The 16,064-nt window shown below is 38.0% G+C and overlaps 1 protein-coding gene across 4 annotated transcripts; it reads left to right on the top strand.

The window, feature by feature from the left end:
• Nucleotides 1–586: 586 nt before the first annotated feature.
• Nucleotides 587–12,129, top strand: LOC112951251 (coagulation factor XIII B chain-like). Of its 4 annotated transcripts, none has more exons than XM_026043900.1 (12): nucleotides 587–1,168; nucleotides 2,305–2,505; nucleotides 3,016–3,201; nucleotides 3,600–3,776; nucleotides 3,919–4,095; nucleotides 4,871–5,050; nucleotides 5,346–5,438; nucleotides 6,097–6,291; nucleotides 7,490–7,693; nucleotides 8,204–8,386; nucleotides 8,727–8,951; nucleotides 11,859–12,129. In XM_026043900.1, the coding sequence occupies exons 1-11, from the start codon at nucleotides 1,087–1,089 to the stop codon at nucleotides 8,936–8,938; spliced, it is 1,890 nt and encodes a 629-aa protein (XP_025899685.1). In that variant the 5' UTR covers nucleotides 587–1,086; the 3' UTR covers nucleotides 8,939–8,951; nucleotides 11,859–12,129. The 4 variants fall into 4 exon arrangements, with proteins under 4 accessions (XP_025899685.1, XP_025899689.1, XP_025899688.1 ...); XM_026043904.1 differs by lacking the exon at nucleotides 11,859–12,129 and adding an exon at nucleotides 11,730–11,746; XM_026043903.1 differs by lacking the exon at nucleotides 11,859–12,129 and adding an exon at nucleotides 9,700–10,409.
• Nucleotides 12,130–16,064: the final 3,935 nt, after the last annotated feature.

Below are 16,064 nucleotides of genomic sequence, written 5' to 3'. Positions count from 1 at the left end.
AATACTGTTATTACACAATCTTACAGATAGTATGAGATTCCCAGATATTGCCTGCTGAGTTCCGTTAAATACGATGTAATCCCAGTGTGGACTTGCCCAAGGTGGAGAGGCATAGATGGGAAGGACAGTCATTTCAAAAGTGGCTMCTGCTTTGGAGGATTTGAGTTTACTTCCTGGTGAGCTAGAGAGGATCCTATGTGCCATTAGGGAAAAAGATTATAAGAAGGAACAAGGGGATGTTACATAAAAGAATTTAGAAAGGTGAAATTCTGACCTGTATATTTTACAAGTGACAACTGAAGAGGACTTTCTTCCGATGCAACCAGCAAGATAAAAAGCATTTTGTTCATCACAGCGTTGGCCTACAGTTCTCGTGCCTTGGGCCTGAATTTTCCCAGAGCAAGTCTAAGAAAGCTGTAAAGCAATAGCGGTGTTTTCCAACTCCTCTCTCCTGCTACTCTCCCTTCTTGCCAACCCCCCACCCCAAAAAATGTAGATTATTCTTCCAAAGGGCAGAGCATGTTTTTAAATCAACGTCAGTCATCATGCAGATAGTTAAAGAATTACCTGAATTATTTTTAAAGTGAGGACGTATAGTAAATGAGTTTTATTTTTCTTTTCCTTGCTTAAAAAAGGGAACTAGTTTTATGCTGCAAAAGCAATGGACCAACAACAGCACTATGTTCTTCATTCAGAGCTTTCAGAATAAATAAAAATAGATAATGAAGCTGTTTTGTTAGGTGATGACGGTAAGAGGGGGTTTTCTATTTCCTCTTATTTTAGCCAAGGTAAATAATCTGGTAACATAATGCCCTTTCAACTTGGAACTCTAGGAGGTTCGGGGGGGGGATGGTGTTTAATTGCAGTAAATTGTTCCATAAATTTGTTGCCTATGCCAAACAAAAGCAGAGCTCTGCAAGTCTGGTTAGTGTGTCTGGAGAATTAAAATGTTTTCATTGAAATAACTTGCATATTCTGAAATATCACAAACATAACAGGTTTTTTTTTTGAATACCGTTGAAAATTCAGTTAATTATTTACTAAAGTAATACTCAGTGAGTTTTCACAGAGTAGTGGAAAGCTTTGATGGAGGCAGTGCTGAAGATGAGACTTAAAAGCTGGATTTTCTTCATAGTTACGATGAGTTCAGGCAAAGTCTTTGCAGAAGGTAAAGCCACTGCGTTCTGTTGTTAAACTGCATGTCCTAGACTCAATTTTTCATTTAGATAAGTGCGATGACTTTCATATCTTCACCAAAAGCAAAAAGTTTTTTAAGTGTTTAAATAAACAGCTTTTTAAAGAAACACTTTCTTTTGCCGAGTTTTAAAACGTGATTGTGTGGGAATGTAGCAGCTAGCCTGGGGTGATGTTTCACATCTGATGCTGTTCTCTATCCCTTCTAGTACTATTTTATATTCCTGGGTTTGTGTAGTTTGCATATTGTTTCCAGTGCAAGCAATGTCATTAGTGGAAAAAGTGTCACTTTGAAGCATTTCATTTGTATTTGCTGCTGTAGCTTGGACAGCTGGGACACTTGTCACAACTGTTGCTGTCTTCATAAGACTTYTGGCCCTCTGAAAAAAACACTTTTACATAAAGTGACAGGTCAAGCAGTAAAAGTATTTAGATACCAGCCACTTATGACTTCTAATTACACCAAAATCTTAATGGACTTCCGAATTTCTTATTCCAATATGATAGAATGGCCATGTGAGGAGAGGAGTTCTAACAATAACAACCAAAAYATTACTTTGATGCTTTCTCTAGGGTAGATGTAGCAGTACCTGAGGGAAGATGTGCAATTTTAAATTTTGATCTTTCAAGTCAGATATCCTTGCGGAGTTTTTGGGGTGGGGAGGGGTTGTATTTGCTCTGTTTTCAGAAAAAAATGCACATACAGAATACTCACAGAGGCCCTATGGGGTTGGTTTGCTTTTATTTTTAACACCTTAGTATCATTTAGCACAAATCCTTTTAAAATCTTCTATTATCCTCTTCTATGCCTGTGATGCAAATTTTCATCATGTGCCATGGACCTGGACTTATATTGTAAGTTTGGTATCTCTTAGTTTGAATGAGTCTTCAAACTTCTTGAGGATGAATTAAAAAAAAAAAAATCATTAGAATAAGCATAGAGACTTAGATCAATAATTTCTAATACAAGGAGACTTGTATTAGAAATTGCCTTGACTTTCTAAGCGTTCACAGAATTTTACCTTGTTTGAAGGCCTKAATGAAAACAACTACAAGGAAATTAATGCACTGGTGATATTTATAGTGAAAAGTACATTATCTTTTTTGTAGATGAACCTTGCAATTTGCCACATATAGAAAATGGAAAGATTGCCCAGTACTATTATAATTTCAAGAGTTACTATTTCCCTATGCGCAAGGAAAGAAAGCTTTCCTATTCTTGTGTGGCTGGTTATACAACTGAAATGGGGAGGCAAGATGGAAGAATAACTTGTACAGGAAAAGGATGGTCTCCAGAGCCACAGTGCTACAGTGAGTAGATTTTATTAATTTCGTTATTGCATCTAGCTGGAAAGTTTGTTTTAGTCTGAATTTCATTAAACATAYAGAACAGGAGCTGTAGAACAGAGGGATAAAATGTATAAGTTAAGACAACAGGGAGAAATCAACCCTTTATGAACCATGTGTGTTTATATCTGAAACATTTTTACAATTTTTGCATTTTAAGGACTTCTACCACATAGCTTTGTATATAGGGACTCCAGCCAGGGAAAATAAAACTTGCCTGTTCCTTCCCAGTTGTGAATTTGAGTCTCCCCAGCTTCTGCTTCCTTGGTTGTTTGTTCCACATTATTAGCACTTAATGTATCTGTTAGGTGACTGTATTGGAAATTCTTCAACAGGTCAAGAAAATAAGATAGGATCAGGGAGTTAGTTAAAAGTTTCCTTCCCCTGCTTCTCTAAAATGTGCAACATACACATTTTATGTGTAAATATTCTGCTAATGATTTCATCCTAACCACGTTTTCTCCCTCCTTTTAGAAAAATGTACCAAGCCTCTTTTGGAAAACGGCATTTTTTACGGTACAGAAGTATACTTCAAACTACAGGAGAAACTAAAATACAAATGTAATTCAGGCTACTACTCTCCAAGCGGTGGAACCGAAGGAATGGTGCAGTGCCATCCTGGAGGATGGTCTTCCCAGCCAAGCTGCACTAAAAGAAGTGGTATAATTCAGCATTCCTCTCTTTATGATATTCCTTTCCAAATCTGCTGTCCTTGCTGTTCCTGTAGTGGCAAACTGCTTGTGGAACGTTACCATTGGAATAGCCTGAAGTAGGTTCTCAAGGGCTCCTTGTAATATGAAGTTTCACCTTCATCAGAAGCAGATTTCACATGCTGCTTGTCTTTTGAACTGGTAAAGATAAAAACTATAGGTAGAAAGAACCAGTATAAATAAAACTGCATTGTTTCAGATAAACCCCTCTTCACCCACATTTTGTTAYTGAATGGAAACTCAGAAACCAATGCAAGCTCCTGTATGTTTAATTATTCTTAGCCCTTTTCATATCTAAGGAAAATCTCATTTTCTCTACCTTTTAAGCCTGTGTTTTATTTATTTAAGAGTCCTGTCAAGTACCTATTTTACGTCATGGCTCCTACTTCACGACGCAGCGAGTGCTGCAGGTGAATGARACGCTGCGCTACAGATGCGACGAGGGCTATCGTACGGCCGGAGGAAAGGCAACGGGAGCAGCAGTATGTCTAACATTTGGCTGGTCCCTCACGCCAAACTGCACTAGTACGTGATGGGCTTGACAATAACTGTGAACCTGGCTTAGTCTTCAACCGAAAAAAAAAACGTAGTTTTGTTTTTACAAACTGAAAAACAAAACAAACAAAACTCCTTAAATAGTTTTTTTCCTTGTGTTTTGTCTTCCTAGAAACAACTTACTGCTCCTTGAGTGCAATAGAACATGGAGGTTTCTATCCTGTGAAGAAAATCTATGACGAGGGAGACGTAGTTCACTTTTTCTGTGAGAAAAACTACTCTTTCAGCGACTCTGACCTGATTCAGTGTTACCATTTTGGATGGTATCCAGACCCACCAATATGCGAAGGTACCTTATGAATACTGTTGTAATATGTAAAAATTACAGTGAAAGGTCAGCACCACCTTTCATGAAATGTTTTATGAACACACACAGTTTGAGTTTTACAGGCTCACCGCATTTGTATGTGTTTTTCACAAAAGTAGCTAGAATGGTCCTCATGAGCTCAGCAACATGCATTTAGCAAGCCCTATCACTCCTCCAAAGGAAGAGTTTCTAGATATTGGAGGTTCTCTAGTCTTGGAAGATTCTCTTCCAAATTACAGTACATGGCAGAAATGGCTAAAAAATGAAAATTTAGGTTAGCTAAGAATGAGAATGTGACCTTAATCTAGTTTTGGGAATAGATGATCACAAATTTCATTCTGGGACAGGAAATTGGTTATGATTACAACTGCTTCACAAGAATTGGAAGTGATGAATAAATGTCAACTTTTTAGGAATGAACAGCTAAATATTCAGCATAAAAATCTCCTGGAGCCCTTAGAAAGTCTTTATACAGAAATTATGAGTTTAATTATAATAGTACAATAATGTATTTCCTCTCTTTTCTGTTTATTGAATATAAAATCATTTTTTGTTTGGGGTCTTCATTTTGATTAGAAAATGAAGGAAAATGGTTACTTCAGATCAGCCAAAAATGTCCTCTGGAGGGTAGGCTTGCATGCTATGAAGTAAAATGAATTGTGCATGTAGTTTTGCTTAGTGAAACCCACCTACTGTTTTGATAGCTTGACTAAAATTCTAGTATTTGAACAAACAATATGCATTTTTTTATTTTCAGATCTAAAAAGTAAATGCCCTCCTCCACCTCTTCTTCCTCATGCCCACGTTGTCACGGCTTTAAGAACATACCATAATGGAGACAAAGTTCGAATACGGTGTCAGAGTAACTTTGAAATGCGAGGCCCAGAGGAAATCCGGTGTGAAAAGGGAAGATGGACCTCACCCCCTATTTGTATTGGTTAGTAGTTTTGTAAAGACTGGGGCCAAATAATGTATGTTGAGAACCTCAGTTTCCATATCTACAAAACTGTTTATCTCCTCCTCCATTAAATGGCAATGGGAAAAGTTTATGTATAACTTGCAAACAACCCATTGTTCATGGATTAAGAGATAGGATGACCTAGATGAAGTCATACGTAAGCTATGTTTTGTGGGKTTTTTTTCCCTGGAATACTGATTTTATTAAATCTTACAAAGCTGCAAAGCTTCTGTCTGTTTTGGTATTTGGAAACAACCTTCCGCTGTGATTTTAGGCGCTATGGATAAATGGGAATCTGAGCCACCACCATCACTTGAGGCAGATRCAGCAAGAAGAACAAACAAAACATATCATAACGAAGATATAAGTAAGTCAACTTTGCTTTTCTGTTTAACAAGAAATTCAGTTCTCTCCACTGAGGCTTTATGACCACCCTTACTACTCTTCTTGCAGTAGTTCAGTTCCTTACTCTTGAAAATATCTTCATATGCGTCAATATTAACACAGCAGTCAGATTGACTAGATTAAAACTTGGGGGTCACTTGTTTCTAGTGGTTGTAAGTTTCATCTATGAGCTGGTACTGTATTCRTAATTTTGATTACTCCATCCATTAGCATTTGCTTTCTATCATTTGGTACCTCTTCTGTTAGTGTTGCCTAAACATGCAAATTCAGGAGTATTTTGTTGAGTTCAGTAGTTCCATCATGGGTTATTTTGTTTTTCATGAACCCCACAAGGGGCTAAGCACTTCAAGCAACCAATGAAGAYAATCTCCTCACAGAAAAATACATAGTCTGTATTTAGTGCAAAGTAGCAAGAAACAAGAGTGGACAAATGAGTATAGGGGGACAATGTCTATCTGCTATTCAGTAAGGCACATGTAAGGTCTCTGGTTTTGATACTTGAACAAAAAAGTCCATTAACAYGCACTTTATTTGTATGTACACTTTTGCTTCAGATCTTGCTGTTCTGATGTTATCACTTGTATTAACATTGTTTTAAAGATCTAATTTCCCATCTCCAGATCCCATCTCAGAAATGCAGCAAAACTGTACCTCTCCACCTGTGATCAGAAATGGTATCCTCCTTGGCCYGTTACAGAGGAGTTACCAAAATGGTTCCTCAGTGGAATACAGTTGCCARCGCTACCATGTTTTGGATGGACCTAGTACTGTTTACTGTGAACAAGGACACTGGACCCAACAACCAACTTGCTTAGGTACGTCTGTCAAGGAAAAAAGACAAGTTTTGTCACGCATAATATAGAAGGGTAAGACTGTGGAAAGGATGTTAAGATACTCCTTTCATGACTGTCTTCCCTTTCATCTGAACTAAAAAAGATTCCAGAAATGCAAGAGGGAAGCCAAAAGAAATATAACTAGGTCACTCCTGCTAGATGTCCCTCTGACCTGCTATTAGAAGCCTCTAGTCAAATAGATTCCTCTATTTTTCCAAGCAAGAGATTCTGGAAATTAGCAGTATCTATTACCTAGAAATATATTATAGCTTCTTAACTCTCTGTGTCATCAGTTCAGTGAATTTCTTCCTGTCGTTCCGTTGATACAGAGAAGAGCCATTGTCATAGTGGCTATTTTAGACATGATTGTAATGACACTTCGGCTTTCAGTGTATAACCTCTTTTTCTTTTGTGTTCTTCTATCTATAATCTCATTCTGGACTCTGTGAACTAGTGAAAACTTCTTTCCTATGAACCTCTGTCTCTTAAGCATCTGAATAACCACATCATCCTCTGCATGTTTTCATTAGCTTCTTTTCAACTCCCACCTCAGCAGACAAGAAGCAGTACATACTGCAGTTAGTTTAAAACTGTAGCAATATTGATCTGCTGCCCAGTAGAGCAGCATGTCATCTGAATATCTAACAGCTGATTTCTCCTTGCCTTTCTTTCAGCAGAACATTAATAAGGCTCTCTATCAGGAGGGTACGAGTTCAAGGAACTTGTACAAATGTAATTATTTTTATGKCTGTTCTTCTGTGAGTCTCTATTGAAGTTAGTGTTTCAAAAGATAACGAGGTAACTAACTAGTGGAAAGACAGGTTACTTGATGTGATTGTGACATTAAATTTTCTTGAGAAACAGAAAGCAAATTACCAAAACACTTCCTTAGCTTAGTAGTTTAGACCTATGACAATGGTTTAAACCTAGAAATGCTATCAGAAAAAAAATAATAATTTTAATGGATGATTCTTTTTGTTAAAATACTTTTACTTAATACTATTAAAATACTTTTCCAGTTATATTAAATAGTAGTTTCTTCTTCAACAGTAAACCCAGTTTACAACATATTAACAATATATCTGCCAAAAAAAAAAGGGTTTTAGAACTGTTTAGATTTTTCTTTCCTTTCTTAAATCACATGTAATTTTTTTTATTGAAGTAGACTTTTATATCCTAGAACCATGCACTCTTAATGCAACCAAAATGAATAGTAACAACATAGAGCTAAAATGGAAACAGGAAGGATTAATTTTCCTGCACGGAGACCTCGTAGAGTTTGAATGTAAACAAGGATACAATTTTCCCCAAACTACCATAACATCTCCTGGAAGGACACAGTGCAACCGTGGAGGAGTGAAATATCCAAAATGCATTGCAAAAGGTAAAACACTAACTACTTTTTGGCTGTAATTTTTAATTAATTGGTCTTGGACCTATTTAGGAAAGTTTGCTTCAGCAGTAGAGGCTGTTACTAGAAAGTTCRGGATCCAATGGGCTCTTGCAGCATACAAAAGTATTTTCAAATACATCTGAGTTTAGAGAACAATTTGTCTTCCTTTAATGGGGAACACTGGAGGGGAGAGAGGAGCTGGCCTTCTAGCACAGGAAGCTCAAGCCTTTGTGAGAACGTAGTTTTAAAGATTTAACTGCACGCAATGGATCTCTTATAGTTAAGCAGGAGAGTTAGTTAAGTTAGGTTAGGTTAGCTTAGTTAAGTTAGGAGACTATAGTTAAGCGTTCTGATCTGAGACAATGAAATACTAAAAAAAATACCATATTGGGTCAATTATTGAGTGTTTTAAACTCAATTGAGGAATTTAAACTGCCTTTTTTTTCCCTCTCCTTTCTTATGCTGAATATTTCTCAATCATTTTCAACATTATTATTCTAGCTCCTATGGAAAAATGTGGCTCTCCACCTTCTATTGAGAATGGAGCACTTACTCTGCCAGCCCTGSCTGAGTATGATAGTGGTTCTTCAGTTCAGTATAACTGCTCTGAGCATCATACCTTGCAAGGATCTGACAGGATCTACTGTTCTGTGGGACAGTGGACCTCRCCACCAGTTTGTATAGGTAGGTAAGATAAGGTGAGCAATTTATTTATTTATAATAAATAAGTATGATTTATTTTTGTCTCTAATTCAGATGTATAGCATTTGTAATTTGAGTGCTGGCAGCTACCTGTCAATTTTTTTTTCAGACATGAGAATTCTAATAGAAGTAAGTGTGAGCTTGTTTGGCTTTTCTTCCTAAACATATCACACATACAACTGCAGTAGTCAAAAACAGAGTGATTTCCTTTATAACTTACTAAGAAGAGAGGCCAGAATCTAAATTGTATATAGACTAGTCAAAGTGCTAGAATTTCAAAAATAATGACTTTATTAATGTTAAATATTTCTATTTCCTATAGAACCATGCATGTTGTCAAAAAATGAAATGGAGAAAAATAATGTGATGCTGGAAAGTTTTTATGCAAATCAAGTTTACTTTTACCATGGGGATTTTGTTGGATTTTACTGTAAACAGAACCATTCTGCAGCAGAATCTGGTACAACTTTATTTCAAGTGCAGTGTAAGAGAGGACAGCTGATCTATCCAAGGTGTGTTGAAAGAGGAAAATGAGTCCATTGAGAAGGTATGTTCATGCTCTTTTTCTATGATAAACAGCTGAATTAAGATGGTATCGTATRTTGCCATCAGTACAATCAGCTTTGAGAAATGAGTGTTCAGTGGCACTATTAGATCCAAGTTGAAAGTGGAGGGCTATGAGAAAGTGGGATGTTGGCTGGGAACACAGGAGCACAGTGTAAGATTGGGATACAGTGCATGAAAAAAAAATAGGACAAAGGAATTCTATAAGTTTTACAGTGCTAAATGTGAGGATATATTACAGGCTGGATAACTTGAGCACAATGACAAGATGATGCTGAGCATGTAGCCTCTGTGATGTTGAATATATTTACATTGGCAACTGTGTCAGCATGAATTTTCTTGCTAAATTAAATATAGCTAAATTAAAAGAAGTTAGTTGGTTCCATCAAAAGGAACGTAAAGTCTACTTTTACAATGAGAGAGGCAAGTTTCTTTTGCACATCTTAACAGCAGCCATGTCTCCTTTCATAGGTGAGAAGTTTCCAAAGGAAATGGCTCAAAAGACAGGAGAGAAAAAAAAAAAAAAAAAAAAGAAGTATTTATGATTGTGTTTAATACATCTCTTGAAACATTTTAAACCTAAAAGTATTCAGATTAGTCTCAATAATTAAATTGTTTATTATTCTTCAAAAAATAAGCAAAAATCTTGGTTTTGCTAATTGAGTGCATTTCATTTATTAAAGTGCTCAGTCCAACTGCTTTGTATAACTTTATGTGACCCTTAAATATAGCTACTGTTGGGACTTTGCCAATGAACACATTGCTTGGCTGACGAGCTGAAGAAAATCCCAGCAACATGGAGAATATTTGCCTCCCATCTATTGAATGTGAATAAGAAAAGAGTCACTCTAAAGTCTCTCTTCTGCTTTGTATCTCTAAACTCCATTTTCTGATATTTTTGCATGTATGTCCCTTAGATGATTTTACATTGCTTTTTAGATGCCGTGTGAATAAATGAAAGAGCTAAGACATTAAAGCATTCAAGAAATAGGTACTTACTTTTTTAATCAAAGCCTGGTTAATTATTTAAGTTATTTAAAGTAGTATTCCAACATATTTTTGTAAACTATTATCAAGATATGGCTTTGTAAGATGGTATATAAAATAACGAAGACAGAGCAATGAGATAAAACGATTTAGTATAATGAATTTCTTACAAGTAGATCTGAGCTCAGCATGGAATTTATTTATAGGTCATGGTAAGAAGAATGATCTTTAGAATTTAAATTTGTGGCTGTCCTCCGTTAATTATGTAAGAATTTAGTTAAACAATATGATATGAGATAAAATTTCATCCAGTAAATTGTGGTGTGRTGTATTGAGCATTGTAACCTTCATAGCTGCTATCTAAAATTGCTATATATCCAGAAACTTTTTCTTCTGAAGCTAAAATACATAGAAATTTGTTTCAGTATCTGAATTTTTACTTCTTAATTATTCCTGTGTCTATGAACGAGGTAAGATAAAATTCTTTCTCTAGAATGTGAAAAGTGTTTAGATGCTGGGATAGATCTCTAGGTAACGTAAAAGGGCAGTGTACTGGATTGCACACAGCAGTGGTGGTGAGCAGCTGCAGAGAATTTTCTTTTGAGTTCAGAAGCCACTTAAAGCACTTCAGACGTGATGAGTCATCATGAACATGTAGAGGGTGCTAATTGAGTCACTGTCAGCATGTCCTCAATAGACTCCAGTAGGTGAGAGAGATTCTGCTGCTTGCCAGGCATCTTGAATATTCTCTCTCGCTCTATACCAAGTAGGTAATGTGCAAGTCAGCAAATGCCCTGGGCTTGAACAGCCCCATTTAGTCTTGTAGTGAAGACCTCTGTGGAAGAGCTGGCAAGGAGCCATGACTGGCAGCGCACGTGGTGGCCGGCCGGGAATGTGCAACTAYGCGGACCAAGCTCCCCGCGACGCCAGCTGTGCATGTTCAGCCTCCCTACYGTGTCCACCAGGCAGGGGCTACTCAAGCCTCCTGGAGCTGAGATAGAGGCAATTCCAGTAGTACTTAGGGACCCTCACAAGCAACGAGTGGAGACCTGCCCCTGCGTCCAGCTTGTGTGTTCAGCACCTCCTGCCCATGACCTCTTCTCAAAGTTCCTGGGGCTCTTCAAGCACACTAAYGTGTAAATCCTTTAATAAACCTATCCTGTACAGTCCCTTATGAACCTCACACGTCTCTCTCTGCTGGTATCCAACCCTCTCTTGCCTACCTTGTGATCACAAATCTTCTTTACTTCTTGCAGTTAAGAAACTCCCCTGTAATTTTTCAGTGTCTGCTGCAGCTGCTCAACCATGGAGTGAAAATATGCTAATAAAAGTCAAACTCAATTTTACTAGAGAATAGTAAATGGATACATCTGTAGTACTGCAATAACTGCAGTGCCAGTTCAACCATTTAGGCACTTGTGGATGCATGAGGGAAATGGATGCCATTTGTTATGGCTATAAACAAATGCCTGGGCACACACACTTGGGCAAGTCAGGGCTTCTTCTCTGCTTCACATTAAMCCAGCTCCATGGACCCATGGGAACAGGCCATCATTGCTGATGTGTGAGGTGCTGGCTGCTGGCCTAGCCCCTGCACACAGTGGGCTTAGACTTGTACGGTGTTGAAATTTCATGTATGGTGTTCTCCTTCCCCTGCCCAAAGAAGCTATTGTTTTTAATCTGAGTAAGACTGTCAGTATCAACAGCCAGTGGCCTCATTAATCATGTAGATGTAAGTGGCCCTCTAACTTGCTCTTTATTTCACTTCACATAGAGGCCAGTTAATGATTGTCACCAGGATCTCCACCAACCTCTGSTTGCCCACCCCAGCTGTGCTACCAAACCATGATGCTGAGAGGAGTTATGCAACAAAGTCTGTCTGTCACTTTTTTTTGCTTCCCAGCTCGTGTCAGATTCATCTCGTCAGAGTGGGCAGAAGACGTTGAGCGCTTCTACCAGAGCATGGCTTTCAGCGACACATCAGCCCGTGCCATGGGTACAGAAGGTGGCCTGGCTGAGCAGCCTTCTGTGTTAAAGTCAAAGCGAGTGTACACACTGCATGCAGCCCTTTTCTACCTTTGTGTGGAAAGTTGAACTTTTAAAGAGCTTCTGTTTTGTCAGAGAGAGACAAAGGAACATGATCTTGAAGAGGAAGAAGGCTTTGTTTTTCTTCTTTCTATGCAAACAGAGAAACAAATAAATAAATCTAAGTTTAATGAGTAACACAAGTTACACAAGTGTTTTGGGGCTGACTGCTTCAAAATAGTTGCCTGATCAACAAATGTTATTTTAGAAAAGGTAAGTTGATGTTTTTCAGTGACTGAGTTAGAAATACTGCCAATATTTTAAGGGCTAAATTGTTTTAGTTTAGCTTTAATTTACACTGGTACTAGGGATTTATTGAACACTCTGGCTCCAAAATAGAATGTGGCAAAGGACAGACTTCAGGAAGAGAGCACAGGTTCCAGGTGATAAAAGGGAATCACAATGTTAACACCAAGGCTATGGCAAGAGTGCCATTTGTCTTCTCCAAGTTAACTAATCTCAGAGACAAAAAAAGAGAACAGAGCAACTGAAAAACTGGGACCTAGCGAAAAGAACTATTAAACAGACTTTGTTAAGAAAGCACAGGAAAGTGTGGATTGGCAGACCTGAGTAGTTAGGAGGCAGGGCCGCTCTTCAYGGAGGCCTTGGTGCCCCAGCGCTCCTTAAGACACTGCCCTGTTCGAGAGACACTGGTGCTTCAGCCAGAGGAGCACGGAAAAGGGTAAGTGACCTCAGGAGAAGGGGCTAGGTGATACAGCTCCACATACTCATAGGGCTTCAGARGTATTTTGCCTATAACAAGATTTTAAGTGTAGCACTTAAAAAGCTAAATGTACCCCACTGTGGTTTGCAAATGCACCATGAGCTTTTATTTAGGGAAGTCCCTAAACTAATGCTCCTGTAGCAAGTTCAGTCTGCTGAACTGAACTTGAAATGTTAAGGGAACAAAAAAAATGAAGCATTTTTATAACAATTGTGCAATTCATCCTTACACAGACACTACTGTGTTGCAAGAAACTATGGGGGTAGAAATTGCTCAACTCTGAGTATACAACCTTTGGAAGGGCAATTTTAAGGGCTTTTGGCATGAATACAAGTAAGTGCAATCTGGAGTACAAAGCCCAGAAATTCGGTTGTAGAGGACCTGTTTTATTTCTAAAGCTCGGAAATGATGCCGCTGAGCCGCATGACATTGTTTCTGCTGTGGATGTGCTGTGCTACACCTAAAGGTAATTTACCAAATGGGAATCCATACTCTGAACTGATGTGGCAAGAGGCCTTCAAGAAAAATGGATAGTGAAAAAATAAGCCAAACTCTRTCACTTGTAATAGAATTCCTTTCAGAAGTTCATAAAAAAGATGTATACTTAAGGTTAATGGGTTTGAGAATATTTGCTCTCTTTTTTTTTTCTCGTGAGGTTCTTTCTTTCACTTGTACATCAACTTAATGGTAGTCGGTAATGAACTTTTAAACTGATGCCAAGGCAAAATGCTCTCCCAAAAAATAAGTACATATAAATGTGTTTGTATTCCTTTTTACCTGTTATTATTCTGAGTACATGCTGACAAAAATGCAGAATCCTGACTTAAACACAATATCTGAAGGGTTGCAGAGCTGTGTATGGTTATTTAAATCAGGTATGTGATAGAAAATAATACTAATATTGCTTTAAACAAGTATAAAGACACGTAAGAATCATGTTTGCATGTGTGGAATTTATTATTGTAGTACAAAGTTGAAAAAGTCAAATCTTCCTTGTGCCTTTTGAGAAATTCATTAATATATTTAATGCAAATGTTTTTGATGTTGTACGTTTCTTCAGTCCAAAATATATGACAATAATATAAAAAGACAATTTCTTGGGGCAAGGAAATATCACTTCTGTTTTATTATGGGATATTCCCAGATGTAGGGATATAGATCATATCTGGATATAATTAGCTTCTTCTATGTGCTGTTGTCTGCTGTTGTCTGCATTCTGTTCTGTGGCTATCAAATAAAAAGTACTTGTGCAGTAGCAGCAGGCAAGCACCCACYGGGTGTGGATGTTGAAGAAAGTGGTAGTGGGGATAAGCCGGCCTACAAGGCAAGTAGCAGAGCGTGGCTACTAACGAGGATGTGTGCACAGCCTCTGCCGGAGCAGCGTGTGGAGAGCCGCCTGTCATTGACTTTGGYGAAGTTGCTAGTGGAAATAAAGCAGAATATGAGGAAAATGACAGCGTGCAGTACACGTGCAACCCCGGGTACACATTATCAGGTTCAGAATGGGTGACATGCCGTGAGAGAGTCTGGACACCTGCAGCGCCACAGTGTTTGGGTAAGGACAGCTTTTATTGCTCGCTGACTTCTTAGGAGTAGGCAATTGCAATCATTCTTGAAGYACAACTTTCAGAACTGGGCTCACATTCCTTGCTTTGTTGCCATGTGTGTAATGCCAGGAGTAGTGTACTACCAAGACCTGCTTTTCTGTAGACGCCCAGCTGCCCCTATGCAGAGGAGCAGCACTATGTGATAAGCTGCTTTGCTGTCTCATTGCATTTTTCCTACTTTAAAATCCTGCATCGTTCATTTTTGATCTTGGGTGGTGGAGATGCATATTTACTCCCACTGCTTACTCCCATCAATGAATTATTTAGATTATTGCAGTCTCATGAAATCAGTGCATTTTGAGATCATCACCAGTGTTTATGGTCTTTAAAGTCGTCTTTGATAGCGTGRACCAGAACACGCTTTTAAGCCGTGCCGTATCACTGACTCTCTGTCTTGCACTAAACATTTTGAATGTGTTGTGCTAGAGGTGAAGGGTGTGGGTAAGTGATGTGTCTATTTAATTTTTAGAATAGCTCAGGAGGTGCTAGATGAGCTAAAAGCCACCAACGGTTCATGCCACATCATTTTCCATTTCTTATAGCTCCCTGTTCCATTACAAAACAGCAGCTGGAAGCCAAAAAGCTGCTTCTCTCCAATGGCCGAATCCGCTCACTTTTGATTCAAARCGGGCAGAAGCTGGAATTTATGTGCCTGCCGGGATACCAACTCACCAACAGTTCAGKCATGACGTGTGTTGATGGTCACATGGATTTTCCTTCCTGTGTTTCTGGTAAATATGCCCTACTTTGGAATAATTTTGACTTCTCCGATGCTTCTTCTTTATGCTAATGTTGGTAATGTACACAAAATGCATCCGTATATATTATCAGAATCTATTTAATCAATGAGTAAATAATTCCTTCCACATGACTCGTCACCAACAAATGTAATTTTTTTGTTAATCCCCAGAATTATAGGTGTGATGCGGGAGAATCTCTCTCTACCATTTCACTTGTTAAATCCATGAAGGAARATTTACCTTTCCGAAGTTCATTTCATCTCTCAGTTTTAGATAGCTGTATTTGAGGAGAAAAGTGTCTTCTGCAATACTCTTTCTTCTCCAGTGATAATGCAAGGAGTTTGAATGAGATGCAGGTGTCTGAAGTTAATGAGTTGAATACAGGCCATGTGGATTCATAACACTTTTGGCAACAAAACTTCTTAATAAAATATGTCTTACAAAAAAAAAAAAAGAAAAAAAAATCCTATGTGGAGACAGTTATCTGTTCTGGCCAAGACACATTTTATTGCTGTTGGTCATAAGAATGCTTTTCATTTTGTAACTAATATAACTGTTCAGTAGCTTTCTAGTTATAAACTGTCTTGGCCAGAACAGATAACTGTCTCCACATAGGATTGTTTTTCCTAATGGAAAACTGTGGATAGCTTCAAACATCTCCGAAAAGAAAGATTTCAGATTCATGTCTCCGTCTATGCTTGCAATGTGTGTGAGGAAGAGTAGAGGAAGTTCATGTCTTCTGCAAACTCACTAATTCAGTGTGTTTATGTGAAATGACATTCCTACTTTCATATCATTTCTGGGGATTGGCAAGACCATGCTTAGGCTTAGCTGAAATTTCAGTTCCTCTATTAGACTTAATGTATCAGGCTTATTCAAGAAATAAAAATGTGTTTTTCCTCTCTTTCTTCCCTTTTTGACTTCAGTGGAAGAAGTGAAAACTAGATCATAGA

This window comes from Nothoprocta perdicaria, unplaced genomic scaffold (assembly GCF_003342845.1).
Source record: "Nothoprocta perdicaria isolate Ctin4 unplaced genomic scaffold, notPer1 scaffold_34, whole genome shotgun sequence".
Taxonomy (NCBI): domain Eukaryota; kingdom Metazoa; phylum Chordata; class Aves; order Tinamiformes; family Tinamidae; genus Nothoprocta; species Nothoprocta perdicaria.
This window is presented reverse-complemented; position numbering and strand designations above follow the sequence as displayed.